Source organism: Coturnix japonica, chromosome 2, assembly GCF_001577835.2.
Source record: "Coturnix japonica isolate 7356 chromosome 2, Coturnix japonica 2.1, whole genome shotgun sequence".
In the NCBI taxonomy this organism is placed as follows: domain Eukaryota; kingdom Metazoa; phylum Chordata; class Aves; order Galliformes; family Phasianidae; genus Coturnix; species Coturnix japonica.
Genome location: NC_029517.1, coordinates 12550543 through 12575271, shown reverse-complemented (window position 1 = coordinate 12575271; position 24729 = coordinate 12550543). Strand labels below are relative to the sequence as shown.

The 24729-nt window shown below is 43.6% G+C and overlaps 1 protein-coding gene across 4 annotated transcripts in view; it reads right to left on the bottom strand.

Moving 5' to 3' along the window:
• NRP1 (neuropilin 1) overlaps nucleotides 1–14087 on the bottom strand; it is a 108672-nt gene extending 94585 nt beyond the window's left edge. For all 4 annotated transcript variants that reach the window (XM_015853136.2, XM_015853137.2, XM_015853138.2 and 1 more), the window contains exons 1-3: nucleotides 13956–14087; nucleotides 13302–13764; nucleotides 10083–10257 (exon numbers count right to left, since the gene is read on the bottom strand). In XM_015853136.2, the coding sequence (XP_015708622.1) occupies nucleotides 10083–10257; nucleotides 13302–13368 (242 nt within the window). In that variant the 5' untranslated portion in view covers nucleotides 13369–13764; nucleotides 13956–14087. The remainder of the gene's footprint in view (nucleotides 1–10082; nucleotides 10258–13301; nucleotides 13765–13955) is intronic.
• Between the last annotated feature and the right edge of the window lie 10642 nt (nucleotides 14088–24729).

Here is a 24729-nt window from a genome sequence, read left to right as displayed (position 1 = left end):
GTACTGACATAAGACATCTTTATACTGGAACAAACCTTTCCCCTGATGCGTGCTGAATTGTTTTAACTATACACAAACTCCTTAATTGAAATAATAAAAGTACAAAAACCAGAGCACAAAGACTGGGCTTTAGAACACAAAAATTCAAGTCTCAAGTAACACACAAGTATGGTTACTTAAAACAAAAAAAAAAAAGCATAAAAACATACAAAGTAAAAGTGAAATAGGCAGTGGGGTAGCCTGATTGCCTGGGAAATGTGAGACTGGCTCTTGGTAGTAAACGTAAGTTTAGTTTGGGGAAGAGCTATTCATGTGGGAAAGGCTGGAGAGCACTGGTTTCTTGAATAATGGCATGCTATGATGGGAAAAATGAGAAGCAATTTGGGCACTATTAGCGACACTGTTCAAGAGTAATAAGGAACTTGAAAATGATGTCAGAGAGATAAGATAAAGAAGACTATTATACTGTCTGAAGGCCATCATCGAGTATAGCTGTAGAGGGTGAATGAAAATGGAAACCAGTAAGGAACATAATACGATATGCTTTTGGTATTTTGTATTTGTGCTGTTAGCAGGTGCTAGGCTATTGGCATCACTGGAGCTGTCTCCATTTGCTTCTCAACTCACTGTGGTCCTGTATCTGTTTTATATGCATACATTATGGTGTGCATGTGCTATTTGAAACAGAAAAATTCAGAAATATATTTGGATAGTGCTAGATTATGTAGAGTGGTTAAAATGTGTACCTGCTTTAAGTGCCTGCCATCAGAAACACAAGGGGTTGAACCTAAACTGTCTGCTACAAATGCATGTAGGGAAGTTTTGGATTTGAGCCCAGGTATGAAGATACAAATAGATAAAGTTTATAGAATTGTGACATGAAGTCTCAGGGGTTTTGTGGAAATGTTGAAAAAACACTTCACAACCAGAGCATACACCTTCCATGCTAAGACATTGGATGCTTTTGTCTCCAACAACAGGTCATGGAGATGGCTTTGAAAAAGGAGAAAAAAAATAAAACAAAATAAACGCTTTTACTTAAGAGCTACCTTTGCATATTTTTCCAGACTTATCGAAAACTACTCAAATGGAGAGGCAGCCTAGGATTTCCTTTAAGAAGGGTTTTAGCACGAGGGATGTAAGTCTTCCATTTTGCATCTGGCAAAGTGGAGTGATCACTATGGAAATAGGCAGCATAGTCTACATTTCCGCACGGTGATCAAGCTAAAGCTTTTCTAAATTGCTGATCTGCTTCCCTTGTTACAGATGAATACATCAGAGGAAAGTCGGCAGAAGTTGCCTGGCTTAATGACAGATTGGCACAAGATTCTGCAGTGAGACAAACTTTGATTCTTACCCACGCACTTAGCAATTTATCCCAAAACTCTGCCATTATGAGCTAAGATTTCAGAGAACAAATGATAAGTTGCATATGGTGTGGTGATATGAATTGAGGTGATAGTGGGGTCTGAAGTTGAATTTTCTACTGTACAGTAAATTACTCTTCAAGCATTTGAAATCCATTGTTGCAAGAAGTAACTCTAATTTGTATACTGCCAAAAACGTATGTCCTAGCTTTCAAGCGCTGTTAGCCCTGCACAAGTGAGCCTGTTCTTTTAATTGACTTCAGTGGGACTGTTTATGTGAATAAGATGAGGAAAAATTTGGCTGTAAGGGAGCGTTTCTCAGAGCTTGAGGCAGAATAATCACGCGGCTGTGAACAGACCTCTCAATTTTCCCTAGGTTCCCAGCTACCAACTGCTGCAGGAGCATATTTGAAATAAGAAATAAAAAAAGAAATTAAAAAAAAAAAAAAAAAAGAAAATAGAAAAATGGTATCTTCTTTTCCAGCATGAAACACGGTGGGAACATCCCCAGTGTACAACTGAGCTGTGTAGGAGTTGTGTTGCTACCCTGGGGTGCTCCAACCCCTCTCCTACCTCACAGCCCTAATGGGCTGTATTTGCACATGGGGGCTCGAGCAGACCACAGTGCAAATGTACAACAGAGAGAGCTGGTGGGAGAATAAGGAAGGGATAACTCCAAGCTCCAGCTCAATGTGAGGCATCTGTATTATGAGGAGGCACAGGGATACTGTGGTTCCACATCAGCATGGAAAGCAGCAGACTAGTGCCCCAGTTTCTCCTGCACAACAGCTGGTTAGCCTGCTTCTGGGATGTATGTAGTTTCTTCTGGAAGAAATCATCATGTCAAATGGATGTCCTTCCATATGCACATGTACTTTCATAGTAGTCCTCTTGAGCCATATAAATTCTTCATTTTAAAGCATTACATATGTTATTAGCATGTAAAATAAGTCTAAATAAGTACAATCTTTTTCACTTTAAATGAATTACGATCAACCTCAGTTCACAGCTAGCTTTGTGGCTGGCAGGGTTTCACAGTACCTCATGTGAGAGACACAATCAGAAACCTGATTTTTTGAAGTTGCTATTTTATAAACCTTTGATATTGCCCACAAAAATCAATTTCCTCCATGGAAGTACAGGACTTGGGAGGGGGGTTATTCTCACATTTTTGTGAATTCTTACAGAAAAAAAAGAAAATGACCTATGCTCCCAGAAAGTTAGCAGGTGACTTATTAAACGTCTCTCAAATCTCCTTCAGGAAGTTCATTAAAACTCTATTTGGAAATGACCAGGTGCTCGCTTCCCGCAGCACAACAGGGAAATCTGTCACCCTGTTTAAAAAATTGTTTGGTTACTAGGAAAAAAGAAATAATCATTATACCAAGCTGTGTGGTTTTGTGATGGAAAACTGTGGCTCGGTGAGAAAAGTGCCAAGGTCAGTGCAATGAAAGACCCACAGTGAACTCAGGCCTGATTTCAGAAGTCAGTGGTGGATGGGGGCCAGGGAAACAAAGTCGTTTCTGTGGTTTGCTTGAAAACACTTTTGAGGTTCTGGGTAAAAATAGCTGTCCACTTTGAGAGAGTTTTTAGTTTGCAAGAAATTATCATTAGAAAAGATTTTATATGTATTATGAGGATCGCTAATGTTGACAAAATTACCTTGCTTGACACTGGATCCTGACCTAAATACTATGGCCAAGTCAACTAACAGGAAAATAGTAGGGCTAAGCGTTTTTCATTCTTTGTACTGCCAAACCACTGCCTCTTGCAATCAGGATTGATTACAAACACCCAATTAAGAGGCATTTGGAACATGATCTGAACACTAATCCTTTCTCTTTTTCTCTTTATACCTAATTATCAGCCTTAAGATGGGTATTAGCACTTTAATTAGCAGATTTACTTTAGGAACTTCTATATAAGCTATCAAATCTATATGACATGCATGTATATATGCACAGTCTTAAAGATGTGCGTGTTACATGTATGTTTGTGATCAAGTTGTTCCATATGATATATGTCTAGACATATGCATGTGAGTATGTCTCCTGTTTTCAGACATAACTTCATCCTTTGGAAATACTACAAAAGAAAATAATTCAATTTGCTTTTATATCAGCTGTCTCTATATCATAATTATCAAATTATGATCCAACGTTATAGCTTGCAATAAGCTATAATTAAGAAACTAATTTTCAGCAACCTGTAGATTTTTATTTTAATTACATTAACATGGGGAGGAGGGTGAAGAGGAAAGCAAGATGGGGTTGACTGAAAGCATCTTGAATGGTTCACAGGGCTAATGTCTGCAGCTCTGGGTTTCATTTTAGAAGGACTCAGCCCTCTGTTCTAAATTTGCCTCTCTGTCCACAGAAAAGCTGAAAGATGAGGCTCACGGGAATCTACATTTGACCCTTAAGACGTTTTCCTGTCTGAAGGGCATCTGGTTGTAGCACATCAAGACAGAATTTTCCCCACAGTTCACTTAACTGTCCACATTAATATAAACATCTGCATATGATTGTTATTATAATTGTAAAGTGCTTTGTACAGAGACCCAAATCAAGACTCTGCTGCGCCAGGGATGTACCCTCACCCACAGAGTGCAAAACCAGGCTCTGTATCCAGTACCTCTGTTCCCATTGCACACGTGCCCAGATGTCCAGGTATGACCAGGTAATTTGATCATGATTTTGCTAATGCCTTTTCCTGACACTACTCTAAAAGAAAGAATTGTTATAATCAGGTTAGCAGTTGAGAGTTTCATATGAGTTAATTGCTTGGAAAAACAACAAAAGGATCTGTTTATGGCACTGTGTAATCGCAAAAACAATTTAATTTCCAGCTTCTTTAAACTCTTATTTCATCTCTAAAACACAATAAAATAATAGAGCTATCTTTGCATGCTTGCATCTGATAAACATCTAGAAATACATGCCAAATCCCGTAGCAAGGAGAAAGTACTATGATTCAGAACCTTTACATAAAGAAAAAATTATCTGTGTGCAACATATTCCATCTGTACTGAAACAAGAGTTGTTTGCTTTCCTGATTCTGAGCAGGCCCTGAGCTGACCCCCTTCCCTGGTGCTGTTGGTCTTCCAGATAACTTCAAATAATGGTCACCAACAGCACACTGCCAGAGAAAGCCCTTAATGTGTTTTTATTTAAAGGAGGGAAATGCTCTAAGAGCGCACCCAGAAACAGATATTGCAAGTCCACTGCAACAACTCTCACCCTAAACTACCTCAGAAGTCACATCCCTCTCAAGGTCACATTGAACCTGGCTTCAGTAGTGGGGCCAACAGGTACATGCCGGCCTCCTCATGTGGGGTGTTCATGGTGTGAGGGCTGGGTGCTTTGGTTCACTCAAAAGACACACAGGGTGGCAGGTGGCAAGTGGACATTAATGCCTGTTTTAGGCACCTGGTCCTGAGGCAAACGGTTAGAAGAAATGGCACTGGTGCCTAGACAGACAGAGCAAGCTGCTAAAACCACATTTCTGGTTGAAAGATCAGAGGCATTAACTCATTCAGGCTCATCTTCTGACTTCAACCATGGTGAAATGGGTTCCCTGGCACTGCAGTCCAGGGAAGCTGCAGGTACCCCATCCCTGGAGGCATTCAAGGTCAGGTTGGGTGGGACCCTGAGCAACCTGAGCTGCTGGGAGGCAGCCCTGCCAGGGCTGATAATTTTTAAGGTCCCTTTCAACTCAAACCACTCTGTGATTCTATGATTCTAGGAAATATGGTTCCTGTCTTTCACAGGCCCAAATTAATCTGCTCTTTTACTAGCTCTGCTGCTTAGCTGCCATCATCAGCTGCAGTCACCTCACTGCCTACTGAGCTCAAAAGCAACTGAGAGAGATGAAATTAGGAGGCTCTGATTGACGTTTGCCATCAAAATGACTGATACAGTTATAAAACAGTCATACAGAGCCTGTGCTCCACCATTCCTCGCAGCCATAAAGAAAAAGGAGATACAGCTCTGTGAAAGCGGAGGGCAAAACTCCCCTTGCTTTCAATGATAACAGGACAGTTATGCAGATCCTTGCATTACTCCTGAGATGTCCTTTGCACAGATTTGGGAGCAATTCAGGGTTGGTAAACCTGGAGCCAGACCCCAGACACACCTTTGGGCAGTCAGAATGCAGCTGTAATGTGTGCAGCCTTAGCAGTTCAAAGGGCCATTCCAGCATATGTGGTTTAACTGGGTCTCCCAGGACATCACTGCATAGCCAAAGAAGCTCAGTGCCACCTGGGGCTCAAACTGCCTTTGCACAAGAGAAACATAAACCACAAAGTCTGCTAACGCAGCCTGTCACTGTGCGGAGGAATAGTAACCAGGATTTAAACAAAAGTAAATGAAAGCTTAAACTTTGCAGAAACTAAAGCAAGGCTGAGCCATGGCTTGCCTTGCTCCTGTTTATTTTACCAGCCTCGGTTTGTTATGCCTACAGATTTACAGCATAAATCCATTGACATTATTTAGAAATACAATGGATGGATGAATTTCCAACATCATTAAGGACTATAGAAGTTTGTAGGGCTACAGTTGCACTCAGTAAGTCTGTCTAGCCTTTCTGCTGCCAGACTCAAGGGTCTGCAGGAGCTGCTTTTTTCTACATAAACAAACATAGGTGGTTGGTTTTGTTTTTTTTCCTCTGCATTCTATAACTAACTGAAATTTCTATTCAGCCCTAATCTCATCAGCGTATCTAATTCCTAGTAAATGCAGTACACAAAAAAAACTTATCTATGACATCTTTCTATCTAAGACACAAATGTTTCCAAAATGGGTAATTCTTCTGTTTGAACCAATTTGACAGCACTGTGTTCACCTTTTATAATTGTCAAGCAAGGATGATATTTACTCTATACATCTATAAATGGCCAATAAAACAACTATACCGCATGGAATATCTATGAAGACCTTGTAAAGCAATATAGTCAAGTCTGGCAACAAAGTCAATAATTTGTCAGTAAGAAAACCACTTTTGGGCTTTCTCTACCCTGTTCTCCACCTTTCTTAAGCCCTTTTCTTCTGAAGCTTCACATTCATTTTCTTAATGTTTTTAACCTAGCGTCTGTGAAATTTTTATTGCTCCCCAGATAATGACATCTGATCTGAATGTAACCACACACCTCTTTGCTCAGCAACATTTGTCACAAACCATTATAAATTATCATGCTGATAGTATGCATTGCTGGGAAACCGGAAAAGTTCCATAAATTCAAAGTACTGTATCAGTGACATTCTTGTTTATTATCTAGGTATAAAGTTTTACTGGATTCAAGATGGCTACATTTACACAGTAGGCTCCTTCAGCGACACGAGATGTATGCAGCTTGCTCCAAGTGCTGAAAAGCATTTACCACATGCAACAAACATTGGAGCATTTTAATACTCAGACATATGTTTTGTCTCTTCTATTCATTTTAACCATCCTCCTGACTCCAAAAAATGCATGGATGTTATCCACGCTTGCTTGAGAAAAGGCAAAACAGCAAACAAGCTCGCGTTGTCTTAGAGTACGCAGTACTCCTGAAGAGGAGGCATAACACTCATTAAAGTTAAAAGTTACAAAGAGACTGTGTGTTTTTTCATTATGTGCTAATACTCTTGATAACAATCTGTGGTTGACATGATTGTATGCTTCCCGTTGAGACCTAGTATTTCCATTACACTGGTTCAGTAGTTCTGGCTAGAAGGTTTTTTGTCAGATGAACCCAGCTTGTGAGAACATATTTCTAATTATTTGCGTATCTTTATTCTTCAGAACTGTGAAAGTTGAGCACTTTGGACTGCCTCCAGAAAAACAGGATTTTTCACCGTGTTTGCTTAAAACAACTCAAACGATCATCAGAAAATCACACACACATGAATTTTACTAGCAGTCATTTGAGAAACACTTATCCATTAAAGCACAGCATAATCATAGGTAAATCAAGAGTATGTTTTCAAAATGAATCCCAAACCCTCACGTTCAAAGAGACTCGCCACGAACAGCTTCAGTATAACTGATACTGAGATTTGCTGCTTTTGCTTCTCCTCAGAGAATAGACCTTTCACCAGTTTTACCTTTCAGTATGCCCAGTCTTCTACATACAGAGATATTTACAATTAAGGTAAGGCCTCCTGGTTTTCCCACTGACACTACAGACCACAATAGTAACCTTTCCAAAGTCACACTGTTCCCCTCCTTGGGCGCAGGGGTTTTTGTTGTTGATGTTATCTCCAACTCTAACTGAGGTATAAGATGCAAGGAACAGCATCACAAAGTGGATTTTGGGAGCTAGGCCAGAAAGCTAATCTTCTCCTCCAGTCCACTTTAATTGTATGGGGCATTTTTGTTCCCAGACATGAATTCCCCTACCTCTCATTTTCTATCTGCTTTTCATATTTAAGTGCTTATTAATTTCCAGTGCTAAACCTTTCAATAAGTCAGTGTGTAACCTAAATTGCACATTTCGAGATGGCACGCTGAGTTGCTAATAAACTAAGAATATTAGGAAATCAAAATGTTCTTAGTTGCAAAACCAGAAAGAAAAAAAATCTCCTGAAATCTTTCTCTGCATTAATCATTGCTTGCACCCAATATTCAGTAAGAGGAATGTGGATTTCCTAAGCAGACAGTGAAATGTGAAACCACAGAGCTTGTTGACAAATTTCTGTTGCTGAAATCATTTTCTATTATTCTGGTCCTAAGGTTCTTGGCACAAACACAATCCTTCTCAACTTAAAAAGAGCAATTTTAAATATAAGTGAAGTAGCAGCTGAGTAATTTATCATAGCCTAGAAGATTAGCATTTCAGCATAGACCAAATGACAGTAAAGTCATCACCATCACACGCTGCAAAGACAATGCAAACAGCCCTGTTCAGACTCCCTCCCACCCACTGCCATCTCATTACTGTGTTGGGCCCCTTTCAGAGGAAGGAATAATGCAAGGGCGAGAGTGGACAATGAATATTGAGAAGGGAGCGATGAAGGGAGGGAGTCAATCTCTTCCCTGGACCCAGTTCAGCTCAGTCTGGCACTACTTAACACAACACTACGCCACAAAGATTACTTGTTCTTTAAATAATTGTATGCTGTGCACCGCTTTACTGCTGTCAAAGACCACGTTGGTTTTATAGCATTGGAAAAACATGTATTCTAGCAAGGAACAAAAAAGGGGTTGACACTGAAATATGCTTGATTCAATTTCTCAATCTCTGTCTGAAAGACAAAGAGATACACACACACACACACACGATCATCTTTAAGCATTAACGCTGTCCCACAGAAAGAAAGTAAAACCCATACAAAGAAGACACAAGGAAGTGAATCATGGCCTGAGTACAGCAAATTAAAAATTAAAGAACGGGAAACGAGCGTGCAAACATATGGTGTGAATATGAGCTGCAGCTCCAACATCACAATAAAAATTCATTTTAACAAAGAGCCCGTTTAGTTTTATGAGCTCAGGGTTTTCCTGCATTATCACTTGAACTGAAATGCTGATATACTAGAGATTACAGAAACAACAAAGCGGCTAAGCGCTACAATGCACCATTAAAGAACTTCATCTTAAGGGAGATCAATAATGATGATTTGAGTAATCCATTTATTAAGTAATAGGAACAGAGACATGCATGGTAAAAATTAAGTGCTTGAGTACAGTTGCTCCCTAAGTCCAACAGTCTCACCTCACAGTCCATGACAACCACTCCTGATCATTTTACAGTACCAGAGCCGGTGGAATATCGAGCACTCTCATGAGATGTCAAATACTAATGGCAACTGAGTTTAATCTCTTCCTGACATGCAGAGAAGATCTTGACTGATAGCATTAATGAACAACGACTCTCTCTTGCAGTTGTCAGAAGGGGATGAAAACTCCACGATATTCAAGAAATTTTCTAATTGTGAATTATTGAAATATTTTCATTGTGGAACAAGTAGGCTGAATTTAGAGAGTATGTTGAAGAGGGGAAGGACCTGAGGTTCAATGGTTTCCATGCAAAGATTTGGGGAAAAGGGGAGAACAATGTTCTGGGTGAGTTCCACTCCCATTATAGATGGTCAATGGAAACATATGCACAGAGTGCCTCAGTTTTCCCCTTCCTCCTCTCAGAGCATTACAGCAGAGCAGGAGGAGGGATAAGAGCAGCTCCTGGCTATAAATCAGCAGCAAAGGGAGAAAAGGGGACGTACAGCTCTCATATCTGCAGTTCACTGCCCCTTAATGGGTGAGAGTAAATAGCAGACATTCTGCCTTAATAAGAGGAGTTTACAATTTATAGGTTGCCCATTTCTGCCACAGGCTGTTAGTTGTGTGAATACTAAAAGAAGAGGAAGTATCTTCTAACACTTTGGAAACCTATTCCAAAAAGCAAACAGCCAAACGAACACAGAACACCTCATCCTAATTGCACTCCCATAACACGCACCATAGCCCACCTGCCTCTCCTATGAGACAGAGGAAATTCAAACCTACGTCAGATCACCTACAGAAAAGTCGCAAAGACACTTTCCCACCTCCCACCGGCCCACGACTGTCGCTGGGCGGAACGGAGCCGTGAGGACCGAGCCCGGGCACTGCGGGCACTGCGGGCAATGCTGCGGGGCGGGCGCGGATCGCTGCGGAGCGTGGCGGAGGATGGGAGCTGAGCGGCTCTAGGCCGGCAGGTGGAGCCATAGCGCTCCTCAGCGCGGCGGCAGCACTTACTTGCAGTCGCGGTCCTCCAGGTCGAAGTGCGGGTTGAAGTTGATCATGATCCGCTGGTAGGGCTCCGGGGCCTGGATCAGCCACTCGCACTTCTGGCTGGGGTGGTAGGACTGCGGGTAGCCGGGGGAGGTGAGGTACCCGGGGCTTAGAATTTTGATCGTGTCGCCGCATTTATCTGCAATTGAAGAAAAACAGGTTGGCTTGTTTTTGGTACTTCAAGGCAATGACAGCTTTCTTCAAGCAAACTTTCTCTGTGTGCTTGCACAAAGGCATCTCTGCTAAGTTTTCTGAAGGGAAGAGGCTCAACTCTACATCCATCCATAAATCCTACATTAGGCACAAGCCCCCCTTTCCTGAATTTTAAAAGCTCTCCAAAGCAAACAGTGCCCATACGGTGTTCAAACCTCCCCTCCCAACAGTGTTAACACTGGCTCAGGAGGTGTCACAGAACCAATTATCCCTCAAAGTATAATCTCCTTAACGATGAAGTTTTAAGGAAAGCTGTGGGAGGGCGGCTAAAAGGAGGCCGCCTGACCTCTGTCCACAATGAGCCTGGTCAGTGTCACTGGGATGGTCCTGAGGATCCCTGCTCCTTGCAGCAGACCCTCCCCTTGCTTATCAGGCCATAAATCTAGGCAGACCAAAATTATCTATGCTCCTCAAACCCATGCTGGCAGAGAACAAAGTGGTTTTAGTGAAGCAGAAATCACCCACTATTTATTCCTTCAAGGAAGTTTGTTCATGCTTGGAGGCTGTATCAAAGTAATGGAGCAGAACAACATCCTTCCCTCTTCCCTCTGTTCCTCCCTCCCTCCCCCCAACAACAACAACAAGGGTTTATTTCTCACAGCAAAATAGTTGCAAAAGTTCCTGGAGTCACTGAGCATGACCGTGAGATGGATCATGTCACATCTTCATCCTTTGGGCAGCACTGCAGGGTTGTGCTTTAGGACTTATGGCAAAAATATAGGGAGACCAATATAGAGACAGAAGGTTCAGCCTACGTGGTCACTCGCTTCACTGTCCAATGCAGATTTCTGTTTTCACTATTTTTTTCCTACTATGGTTTTCTACGCCTGGATGTTCAGAGAGGGAAAACTTTCCCTACACACTGACTGCTTAATTTTGAGCAATAAAATATGACAGTAAACTACAGACAGGAAGACTGTCTGCACTGAGAAAGGAGCCTGTATGTCACTACGTCCCAGTAATGGTACACACAGACTGCACTGCTGTATCTTAGGCACGTTCTGCAAAAGCAAAATGGCATTCCTTACTCTCAGCATGAATTTATGAATGTACAGGATTTTATTGTAGAAAAACCAGGTCAGATGGAAATGAATGAGGAAGAGCACATCAAAAATGCATTAAGCCGCACACTTTGTAGAGAATATTTGCCATAAATTAAGAGAGGAGGGGATGATACATTCGCAGCTGTGTGGTCAAGAACCAGATATTGCTAAGCACGCTGCTGGGAACGGCTATCTTGTTATTTATTTCCGCCCTGCCGTTGCAGAACAGCCTGTTTCCCCCTGACCAGAACAAAAGGCGCTGCGGCTCAGAGCTCAAAGCTGTCACTGGTGATCTCGCTAATCCGCTGTCTGGGCTCGGGGGAACCCTGCCTTTCCCTCCCTCTGTAAGCACCCTTGGAAAGTGATCCCGTCTCATTAAACCCACTTCAGCCCTGCAAACAACATGGCAGAGTCTGGCATCTGCTTAACGCCTGAAATAAAGCAGCGCTGCTCCCACTCACTTGACAGAGTCAGTTCGGAGGACGCTGAGGTGGACTCACCACCACCAGCGCTGCTTCATCTGCGACTTCTGGGAAAGTGACAGTGTAATAAGATAATGCGCTCCGGTCGGCTCCGCGGCTCTGTGCAATCTCTCTCACACTTGATTAAGAAGAGTAGTTTCTAATGACTTTGGACCATTAGTTCTAAATAAGGTTAATGAATTAATTTAGCAGACACCAGGCGCTGGATATAGGTGAAGTTGGCATCGGTGGGTGAGAGGGAGGTTATCGGCTCGGTGTCTGGGGCAGGGCCAAGCACCCACCGCTCAGAGCAGACGGAGGCTCCTCTCCAGCACCCTGCCCTGCTCCCTTCCTCCAAAGGCCAAGGAGAGCACAGCCCTGCAGGGCTGGGGCACCCCTGGGTGATGTGGGAGCCGCATCCCTCACCTGGGCCGGTGGCAGCCCCAAAGCACCCCCTGACACCTCCACTACTGTGCAGCTGTGCTGGGAGGCGGCTCCTACCGGTTAAACTCAGCCTCCCTCAAACGCTGCGAAGGAGATGAACTCCCGTCATAAACCACGCGTCTTTAATGCTCTCTCTTCCGCTCGCGGTCCCTTATTAAAACAATATACCAGCTCAGAGCGGAGGGTGCTCTCTCCATTTAATTACTTTGATTGAAAACCCAGCCAGGCTAAAGTAAATATTTGATAATTAGTTAATAATAATTGCTCGGGATTTGTCGGGAAAGGCAAACTCGCAGGAGCTGCTCAATGTATGGGAGCGGAACGTCAGCGCTCCCACAGCCGGAGCGTCTTGAAAAACGCATCAGGCGGTGACAGACACATCCGCGGTGCCCGGGCATTGTTCGGGGAAAGAGGAGCGCGGTGCTTTCAATTTGCTGTGTTTGCAGGGAATGACTGATAGCAAACCGACTGCATCGCTCATCTGTTACGGGATTTCTCTCCTAGAAGAGTCTTTGAACCTTCGTGGGGAGGCTCAGCCCACCACCCTCCTCTCTCCCCCCCCCGGGCACTGAGCGAGTTGTACACAAACTGAGCACCTCGGGAAGGGGTGGGCTGAGAGCTGTGACACCCGCAGGTACGAGGACAGCCCGAAACGGGCACGGCACTCCGACACCTTTCGCTTTGGTGAAAGAAAGGGCGAGGAAGAGCCTTCCGCCTTCAGCGTTCATTATCTTTGAGATACGGAAGGCGAGACTTATTTAATTGCCGATGGGAGGAAACGCTATTAAGATAATTGGCTGCCCTGATCTTGTGAGAACGAGCAGCCTGCTCGGTACAAGCACCCCAAAAGAGCACAGAAGGCAATGCCCGGCCCGGAGGGACACCTCACCGCTCCCGTCCCCCAGCGGAAAGTTCCCGGGGGGTTGGGAGCACGGGTCGGAGCTGCCCCGCTGTGCGCCCTCCGCTCCTACTGCCCCGGAGCCGCCCCCCAGGCTGAGAGCCGCCGTCCCCGCGACACTCACCGCTTCGCAGAGCCCTGGCGAGAGTGAAGGTGAGGGCTGCGCAGTGCAGGAGAAGTCCCCAATCCATTTTCCCTTCCGAGAGCGGGGAAAAGACAAAAAATATAAAAAAATAAAAATAAAAAAGCCCTCCACGCACAACTCTTCCTAGGTCTTAAATCCTCCGGCCGGAGTCGGGAGCAGAAGGCACGGTCCGCACGGGCAGTCCCGGGGGGTAGGGTCGCTCTCTCTGAGCCTCAGCTCGCCCGCATCATCCTGGCGTTCAGCTCCGGCTCCCTCTGCCTTTCCCCACACTTGTTCCCGCTCCGAGCGCCGCTGCCCCGGCCATTCCCAGCGAGACTAGAAAGCCAAATGAAAACGAGGAGGAAAAAAAGAAAAACAAACAGACAAACAAGACAGACAAAAATCCTGGCGGCTGCTGCTGGCACCTCGGGAGCGCTCTGCCGGGGCGGGCTGCGGGGCGGCTCTGCGGAGGGGAGAGAAGGGAGGAGAGCGGCGGTGAGCGGGGTCGGGCGCCGGAGTTTGGCAAAGTGTTTCCCCGAGCCCTCCCCGCTCTGCTCTGCTCCGCACAGCGGCTCCCGCCGGGTCGGCGGCCCCGGGGCGGCGGTGCCCGGCGGGGCTGGGGCTCGGGCAGGGGCGGCGGCGCCCCGCACTCACCTGCCCCGGCGGGGAGCGAGAGAGGGAGCGCGGCGCAGCAGCGGGGAGCGCCGGCCGGGAAGGAGAAGCGTCCGGGCGGCTCCCGCTCGCAGCCTGAGGAAGAGGAGCGCAACTCAGCGGCAATAAGAGAGGCCGAGGAGCCGCCGTCTCCCAAGCCCCAGTCCCCTCCCCCTCCCCGCCCTCCTCCTCCTTCTCCTCCTCCTCTGCCCCCCAAGACATCGGCGGCGCGGAAGAACCAACAAACAAACACGGCCTTGACAGCCGGCCGGGCGGGGGCCGGCTCAGTGAGATGCGGAAGGGAAGGGGGGGACGGGCAGCGGCGTCCCCGAACCGGGCAGGTAGCGCCGAGACGGGCGGGGGCACCCACCTGCGCCCCGCGGGCTCCTGCGTGGCCCCGCGCCGCCGTGCGGTGCCGCCCTGACCCCGCGCCCACCGCCCGGCTACTGCCGTCTGCCCTCCCGCATGGGGAACCCCGTGCTGGAGGCTCACCTGGACCTCCTGCTCTTGTCCCCTTTGCATCCTGTGGTCACCTTCTCTCACCCTCCTATTCCCGACAGCCGAACCCTTCCCCTCGTGCCCTCTCGACTGTCACCATTCTGTCCATCCCCCACAAAGGAGCAGAGAAGCAGCCCAGATTCCCCAGGCCTGCTCTGTTCCCCAGAGAAAATGTGCAGCCTCAAATCTCGATCCAGGAGGGCACAGTACTCTCCTAGTCTTGTGGCTTTGGATGTGTGCTGTGGTTCTGGACAGCAATGGGGCCTGCCCCATTGCCCTGCCCCACTGCCCGGCCCCAGAGGCTTAACTACACCTCAGCAGTCAGTGCTGGGCTGAACCCCAGTGCTCCCTTCACATGGAGTGCTTTGAGCTCCCTCTGTGCAGAGGTGGTCAGGTGCAGCGGTAGGGGTTACACCAAGAGCCTGCAGACTGAAAGCTGAACCACGGCGTTAAGTGGTCCCCAAAGATGAGTCTGTGCTAAATGAGCTGGGGCTGCCGTGGATATCAGGCACTCAAATCTCCTGCAGCCAAGTTTGGAAATGATTTGTTAGTAGTGTGCAGCCAGTGAACCCTGTTCACGCTCCATCAGAAAGGGCCCATGGAGGTCCTTCTCCCAAGGAGCCCCTCTGAAGGCTGCTGGGGAAGGGAGTGGGCTTTTGCTGGGGGTCAGCCCCCGTGCGGCTGCAGCTGTAAATCCCCATCCACTCAAGAGATGTAACTATGTTTGAAATAATCTTCAAACATAGCTGTAAGTCTGCAGCCACACAGATTAACTACAAATGTGTTACATCTGTGTTCAGACATCGTACGGAGATTCAGCCTCCTCCATCTCTTTGTCTCCAGCCTCGCATCTCAGCCTTCCCCTCTCCCTCTTTCTCTCCCTCTCCCTCGCTGCCCTTTTGAAGCCCCGACTTTAAGGTCAGCTGAAGTCTGGAGATTAAGTCCGTAGGAAATCTGTCTGCTGGGCTCATACCGCGCACTTTCATTGCTACTTTCTGAGTTTTTGCCAGACACTTTGCTTTCTTCTGTGACTGCAGTTCTACAATATCACATGCTGAAGCACTGTTTGATCCTGTTACATTCTCTACACACTTCATCCTCTTTTTCCTCAGCCCTCCATCTCTGCCCATGCCCGTGTCCCAATCCCTGCCCGTGTCCAAACCCATGTCTGTGCCCATGTCCACAGGCAGGAACCAGTCATACTGAGTTACTGGGTTCAGACTCATTTCTCTGTCTTTAGGCACTCTCTGAATCATGACATACAATCCTTGGGCATTTCCATGATTGATTGGGATGTCTATTTTATGGGTAGCACATTAAGCCCCCTTATTTTTTTCTTATAGTGAAGTTCCCAGAAAAAAGGGGGAAGTGGGGAGCTAGCAGAGCTCTCTGATGATTAAAGCTCTCATGCTGCTGGACAGTCCTTGAGATAAATTGGTTCTGTCCTGAAGCACACTGTTGCCTGCAACTGAGAGACAATGTTCATTCTGAAATAAAATACATCTATTTCTGAATTCTGAAGTTCCCTGCTGATGGCAGCTAATTGGCGTATACACAAGTGTATACATACATGTGAGTTTTAAAAGCTTAGCCTTACAAGCCAAGATTAATTTTGTAAGTGAAATGCAGTGAGAAGATAACCAGAGGTTGTGTATATTAACAGTTGCAATTATTTTTTGACAGCAGTGGCTCTCTTGGCTCCATCACTGTTCTCCTATCAAGCGGTGCCCATGAATCTGAAGGGAGCCAATGCCTATTCCCAGCTGTACAGTTTAAAGATGCTCCAAACAAATCAAGCAACAGCAGGGTTCTTTCAGTTTCTTTCTATATCAGATGAAAAAGACACTTTCTATGGGTTCAGGCATGGTGTACTGCTAGATGGTGTATTTTAAAGGAATTCCATTATCTGAAAGAAGAATTAGATACTTAAAACGCAGGTACAGTGTGTACATTAGTGAGATGGTGCGGTGTGATGAATTGAAGGGCTTGTGCTTTGTAACACCAATCCACACACTGGGGCTGACTGCAGCGCTCACGGGTCTCCAGTGTCAGTGCTTTCTCCTCCTGCTCAGAGATGTGCTGCAGGGACAGCTGGGCAGGATTGTCTCCATTGGGGCCATGGATGGGGACTTCAGCCTTTCCTCAGTGCTCTCTAGGCTTTCTGGATTTCATACTGTTTTTTTCTCTTGAATTCTCAGACTCTTAGGAAATACAGCAGAATATCATAGAATTGTGGAATTGTGAAGGTTGGAAAAACCACTTGAGATCATCTGGTCCAGCCATCAGCCTGTGCCTGCGATCACTCTATACTGTGTCCCTCAGTATGACATCTACCCCTTTCCTGAACACCTCTAGGGATGGTGACTCCACCTCCCTGGGCAGCCTTTGCTACAGGTCTGGTACACTAATGACCTTTCATCACAATGTGGATGGCGTCGGTCTGTTTTTATTACCCTTCTTTTTCTCTCTGTTTCACAAACACAGGCACATGCATACATCTTCCATGTATGCACTGAGCTGAAATGATGAGTGAAGACATTTTTTCCTTGGTTTACATATACTTTTCTGAAAATGTTTAAGCTTTAATCATCCTGAATACGAACTGTCATCAAATGAAACATTCAGAAGTCTCTTTTTATAATCCACTTCTCACATTTCAGTATTAGTATTTTAGGTTCTGATCCTGCAACTGCTTACACGTTTGTTCAGCTCTCCATTTTCACATCAGTAATGGGATTTTATGGCAAGGATGAGTTAGTGTTACAAAGACAGAGTCTGAATCCTGTCTGTGTAGAAGTTAATGGAGTGGCTAGCTCTGGGGTTTGGGTCGAGGCCCATCTCTGCTTCGTAATTTGACTTGGTGCTTAGAGCACCTTTTTGAAGATTGTCTGCACTTCTGTTATAAACCTGTTTCTCAGGAAGTTTATAATTCAGCCATAAAATATATTTGCCTTGGGCTAAATCATGTAATGTAAAACTTAAAATTCCAAAAGAGAAAACAGTTTTCCCATTTTAACAATAGCAGAACAGAGCAACTTTGATGTTTTCTCCTTTATACACTCATATAGCTCGTTAATGCATTTAATTAAAAACTAAGTTTGGCAAATGATTAATACGTGGCTGTAGACACCTTTATTTGGTATTATTTTCAGGAAGAAACACAACAAATTAAACCCATCCATAATGTTAAATGCCATGAAATCAAGACTTCCTGCAAATATTTAGGGGAGAACTGGAAATACATTTGCTTTACGACTAAAAACTATTAGTGTGTTCATGTATAGCCTGGTACTCGTTTATAATTGCCTTTCTAATGTTTTCTTTTTCTTTAGATTATCTTCCCCAAGAATCTCTCCAAAATTAGGCTTCTGTGTCATCTCCTCTCCTGTTGTTTTGGCCGTATGAATCACTGCTTGGCTTCCTATTGCTTGCTGTACTGAACTGAAGGTATTTACCCTTATCTTTAAAATCAGACATACATTTTCTCTTGTCTGCATCTCTCCCTTTTATCTCTTACATCTTTTATCCTCCTACTCAGTCTCTCACACCCAATGCTTTCTTACCCTGTCCTCTCACATTACACCTCTTTTCCACACACAGCCACATGCATCTAAACGATCCGTCCTCTTTCATCACTCATCTTCACCTCCTCCAAAGAATCAGTGCAAATATGTAGTTTTTATAAACAAAGCCATCTGATCTGTCCATTATTTACATTTACACATGGGCCTGTATTGGAAGATACACATTGAACCTCTACTCTGGTTGGTTAGAGACCAGTTTCATTTGCATTTACATCACCTCCACATTGACTTCATTCTTAGGGTTAGAGTGGCTTTACAAGTATCTTACAAAATTCCTTGGAATCACTACTGTGTTGTCTCACAAATGCCTTATCAAAACATGTTCATCATCCTGTCTAAACACATTCCACTCCAACAAATTAGCACAGCCCGAAGCTTTATTAGCTGATTATCTGATTATCAAAAGTCAAATGTTTTCATGTGTGTCAAAGGCAAATCATCACTCATATCATTCTACTCCTGTTTCCATTTTGACAAGCTTGTCAAGTCTTTCCAAGGCTCAGTTCCTCTTCTGCTTGCACTGCTAGTGCTGCCAGATCTAGGCATGGTCAATGCCATGTTCCACCAGATTGCCCCACTCCTTTCTTCGCCGCATCTTTTGCTTTTTCTCTGAAATAGGAAGTGGGGGACATACACAGCATGAAAGTGGTTTTACGGTGGTGTGTTTACTAACGATGCCTGATCATCTCAAGGGGTTCTGAAATAGCTCTTGCTGTGATGAAAGTAATGATACACAGCAAATCTACCCATGTGGACTAAGAATCTGATTATATTTCTTCTAATGGCAATGACAAAATTCCACTGACTTCAAAGAAGAAAAGAAGCCCTGAATAATGATCACAGACCCTCAGATAATAAACTTGTTTTATCAACTTCATTTTTTTCCCATTTGATTGCACAATGAGTATATCAGTGTCTGTGTTTACACTGAGATCTGCTGCATAAAGCCAAAATAACAGTTCCTTTCAAAATCAGGCTTTGCTAGACTGAAAGTCTATAATCATTAAGAAGAAGGTGTAAATTGTAATAGATTTATCTTTGTATATCTTGTCTTGCTTTGTTTTTGGCTGGAAAAATTGGTGTCTCACTCATGTAATCTATTCATCTGTGCAGGTCCATATAATTATATCATATTATTGAAAATTATATGCACTATTTTATATGTTACATCTGATAGACTAATACCAGGAAGACTGTGATGTTATTAGGGAAATGGAAGCTGTCACCACGGTGCTGCATGGTTGTCATGCACCCCCTTTAGCTACAATGCAGCAATCACAGTAAACAAGCAGTTGTACTGCATTCATTACAGATCAGATTCCCTTTGTCAGTCATCTCTCATCTTTCTCAAGAGATGTTCTCTATCATAATTTTCTTTGTCACTTATTACAGATGATGTTAAATGGCTTTTCAGCTAAATGCTTGTTTGGATTATTTATTAACCAGAGAACATTTACATTGGCATACTTTGATGTTATACATGGAATGGAGGACCCATTTGTAGACTATAGTGGATTAACTAGAAATTCGGGGAATCGTATTCAAAGGGATTAACTCTCAGGCAATGGATTGCCTCCAGTTGGTTTACTGAGTTGGAGGAAGTGGAAGCAACAAGCAACACAAATCTTTGTTCAGGAGATTACATATAATGGTAGGAGTATTATTCAAATAAATCAAATGCAGCAAGTTTCTAAGTCTACCGTTGTTGATCTTGCAACTTAAGAGTACAGACTGACATCCAGAAGGAGGTGTAAGGGTCTACATGGGATAACTGTATTTCATACCATAGCTTGAAAGTAGAAAGCGAGAATCATTACTGGCCTGATAAAATTGATACATTTTCAGAAAGTTGATTTCATTTAGTATTTTATTGTTATTTCTACGTTTATAGAAAAATAGCTCTGAAATGTTACTTCTCAAAAAATTGCCTTGAAAAAGAGAAATAAATTAATTTTGTGGTTTTTTTTTTTATTATTATTTTTTTAAATTTTATCAAGAAAATCCAGTTAAAGCAGGAAGATGTTTTGGCCACAGAATAAGGGCAGGTGGGCAACATTTTAAAATTCAGTCTGTGGGGGTGCAATAGAGGGATGTCAGAGAAACCCAATGGGGGTGACAGAAATTGGACTGTCAGGTTCTCCCAGCCAGAAAAAGAAAATGAAAGAGAATCTGTAGAAGGACTGACCGAATAAGAGGTTATGTTTTAAATGGCCTCACCTGTCAGCTTCACCTATCTCAGAAATTTGATGTGTTTGTCTGCATTCTCCCTCCCGACAGTTTCTACTACTGTTTTACTGATACTGGGACCATTAAGTTGCCAGCGAGGACAACTGAAGAACACCTGTATGGAAGAAAGTTGACTTCAGTTTTGTGTGTAAGCAATGTATTCTTTGCTTACATTATGAAAAAGTCTTTTCTAAAGAAGCTTTCACAATAACCAAAGCAGTTTTTAAGACTTCACACATTCTTCTCAATGTTATTAATGAAAAAGAGATCAGAATAGAATTTCTTGTCATCTTCCATATATGTTTTTATATTTTTAGGGAATTTTCTGGGATCTGGTTTGACTGTGAGTTCATGATTTTATATATTTCATCTGGGTTGTCATGAGAAGAATCAGACTTGTCCAGGTTGTCATAGCAGCTAAAACTTTCCTTTTCATGAAATTGTCACCAGGCCCTTGGCTTCTTGTAACCAAATAACCAGAAACATTATTAGTTTAATGAAGAAGCTCTCCAACAGGCTGTTTCCAAATCTGTAAGTTATCTGTCCAACAAGTATGTCACTGCTGCGTGCAGTATTTTATTCGCAAAGGCCATCTGGACAGCCTCGACAAAGGATTCATATCTTTTGCCAGAGAACATCTTGTTTGCTGTGAAAAAAAATTGAATTCAATGTTTTTCTAAATCTATCCGGAGACATTGCTTTTTTGTTCTCAACTGCTCCTGTTGGCATTACTGTGTTGAAGCTTCTTTATCACACTTTCAGAATTTATGGATATATTTTCTCCTTTTTCATCCTTGTACTTATAATCCTGTGTACACTTTTGATCTTTAAGATTAGTTTGGACTCTGATTAGCAACTGTCATTAATTTATTCTTGTGAGATTCATGTTTGCATGGAAACTCCCTGACATTTATAGGGTACGTTGTTTTTAAGGTTTCCTTCATGGCTTGTTCATAATGCCATAACACACCATAAAACCTTCAGTTATTTTCTCCTCCTTTGTGTCAATTTTTTTTCTGTCACAAAGACCTTAATGACTAATAAACAGACAAAAATAGGTACAGTGTGTGCACTGGAAAGTGGTCGAAGTCCACTTCAATGATCTCACAACTGCATGTTTTGAATCCAAAGGTTGCTTAGATTTTATTGACTGGAATGAAGACGATTCTACTTGGGCGTAAAATATCATGCTGTGACCAGTGGCCAAGAGCTCTTCTTCAAATTAACACTACAAGATACTGATTAATCTTATAAAACACAAAGTTACCTCAGCTGCCACACCACATGGAATAGGAGCTGGAGGTTTTTCAGCTCCTTAGTAAAATGATCAGCATCTTGCTGTGAAGCTCTGTATCCTTCATGCAGAAAGTTCACGTGCTAATAAAAATTCAAATGTCCTTTCACCCAATTACCCATAATTAGAAAAGGGCTTCCAGACCTTTGTGATACAATATCTGGATGGAACATTAGAAAATTAATGGAATTGATTTTTTGACATGCGCAGTATCACTTGCTGAATATAATTAAAATATCATTTTTGAGAATGATGGGAACTTGCTGGATTTATTGGAAATGCCTCTTTCATATTTATTGCCTTGAATTTTGTCTTACAAGATAATTTTGTAGCATGCATATATGATTCTGGTGCAATCAATATAAATATAGTGCGCTCTATATTCACCAATACATTCAGAGTCTCAATCTCCATTCAGGTAAAGTATAGATGCTGTGTTTTTGGGAGTTGAAGGTAAATTGAAATTAAAAATCAAAGTGTATAAATAGTTCTTAATTATGTAAATGTGGTACTTGGAGAAAAAAAATGTTCTTGATGAGACTGTGTTGACAAACTATTAGTGCTTTTAAGTGTTATATTTTTAATGACTAAAGAAGACCAGGAATGAGCTGGTGCTCATCATACCAAAGGACTACATTTTTGCATTTGAAATGTGAGCATTTTATGCAAAGATTCCTTTCAAAAATAAAACTTTAGCTTAAAAGTGTAGCATTTATAGCCATGGTAGCAAGACTGCACACAGATACTAAACCCCAGCAGAGGGCTGCTAACAGGTATGTAAACAAGACTGGAGATATTCATGTACAGTGCTTCCCTTGGTGAAGACTAGACTTAGTGGGGAGGTTAAGCTGCCTTTTATCGCCCATTGCTGCATGCTGGCAGCACACAACAGTGTTGCCAAGTGAGGCATGCTCAGGTCCTTTAGCCAAGACATGAACCTTCTGACCCACCGCCCCAGAAGGGGAACACTGCCAGCCACAATCAGCTCCCACTGAAGAAAAAGTTACAGCAAATATTGGAAAGAGACAATTCCTTGGCACCTAATCAGAAGGTTTACTGGATAAATACTCATACTTGCTTATACCCTATGGAAAACTTCATTTTCCTGAAATTCGGCTTATTATATCTTAAACAAGATTAGGATAATTTCAGTCAGCTGTCAACTTATTTTTGAGTCTAAAGACAAGTTTATTTTTCAGAAGGATGAGAGCAAGAAAGAGTGTCACTCTGCAACTTACTCTTATTCCAATCCCTACTTATATCAGCTTAAAATAACTTTGTATTTCAGTGAATTATACAGGACCTGGTTATGCTGATAAACTAACCAGAATGTGGTGTGGACCTGAGCACTGCTATTAATTGTCATTATGATTTTGGTGTGGTTTTGATCAGGGTAAAATAGTGCTTGTAGACAATGCCTGGGTAAGGGTTGGAGGGGGCCAGGGACCATTTCTAGCTGGAAGTTTGAGCAAAGCCATACTACACAAATAATGAGCGTGGGTTGGTTGGCCTCAGGCCAGAGCAGAAATCCATCGCCCATCTCTTCAACTAACACAGGTATGGATTTAGTGGCTGCTCACACAACCACATCTTTGCAAAAATTGCTGCTGTCCAGTTAATGGAAACCTATCAAGAGTTAATGAGAATGAAAGGCCTCTCATTTGGGGAACATGTTTTTGGTGTGGAGTGGAAGCAATCAAAATGAAGGGGGACCCTACGTACTACAACCTGTTGTTCAGTTTCCCAGTGTGGATTGTGGTCCCTGAGTTAACACCAGGGGCCAAGCACTACAGAGGCTCCAGACAGGGTTTCTCAGAGGGTCTTGATGATGAGGATAAGCAAAAGATTTTTATCTTTCTTCCATCAAAATTCCTGTTTTTCAGGTGTTGTGTGATAGTTCAGACTTCTCTGCCCTGCCAGGCCAGGGTGCAGAGAGTTCCCAACTGTTCTGGCTGGCAGAAGATCTACGAAGAACTACAACATCAGGGAGCTGCTTTTTGACAAATGTGGATCAAGTGCTGTTATGGTTTCAAATGCCATACTAGAAGGAGGTTAGTATTTTTGAGAAGAACAGAGAGGCACTGCTCATCTCTTCTATGCCAGTCTGCTCCCCTACTACTTCCAGGAATGCACTTGCTCTTTTCTCTATGGGAGAAGGGCAGGCGTGTGTTTCCATTGCATGGTGGAAGTCCATGCATGATGGTGAGTGCTGTGCTCCAGAGCTGGGGAGTCCTGAGGAAAAACTGAAAGCAGTGGGAGATGACTGTTGTCATATTTCCTGCCTTGTGCCATAGTTCATGCCTTCCTCTTCTGAGTCGTGAGCCTGTTCAGTGCAGTGCCCATTTTGTCCCCATATATTGGGTCACCTACAGAACTTCCCTGTGCTGTGAGCAAGGAATTGTTGGATCTTTCCAGTCTCATCTTGGGCCAGCTGTGAATAGGGGTGTGGATAAATATCAGGAACATGGTCAAGGACAAGGCAAGGAATTTCTTGTAAACATCGCCTATGGGATACAGTCAGGATATTTCAGCACTAATTTCAAGGGTACAGATTTGGACTGTGCCCAGTGTGAGAGTGTGTGGGAGTAGCTTGTGGGAGCACCTATTTTATGTTGATGGTGAAATGTAAGTACAAATCCAGTTCTGACAGTTGATCTCCCTGTATTTGTGATAAGGAAGAAGGAACAAGGCTATTTTGCATTTGAGATATGTGAGGCCATTTCTGAATTGCCACTCTGTTTTGTGATCTGTGAGAGAGGGGGATGTCAGGAGACAATGGTTGCAGGGGTGCAACCATTGGCAGTAGCCAGTCTCCTTGTCCTGGAGACCTGTACAGCTTATTATGTTACACAAAGTTTTTGTTTGTTAGAGGTCTTGTGGGCAGTGTATCTGTGCAGTAACCAGCTGTCATTTGTAGCTGCAAGTTACTCCCTGAGACTGCAAACAAAGACTGTTGTTTGGAGGAATTACTAGTTGTTCTGCTGATACCTACTTTTTACCTATGCAGGCTGTGTGGTATCAAAGACTGTATGATCCCAAATGCAATTCATATCCCTTGCCTTCCTTCCAGTGGTATCAGATGATGAAGAACTGTCACTGATCTCTGGCAGAGGAGTGAGAGAAACTTCTGAATATGGGGTATGCTAGGAGATACCCCTTCACCTGGGTGCTCTCC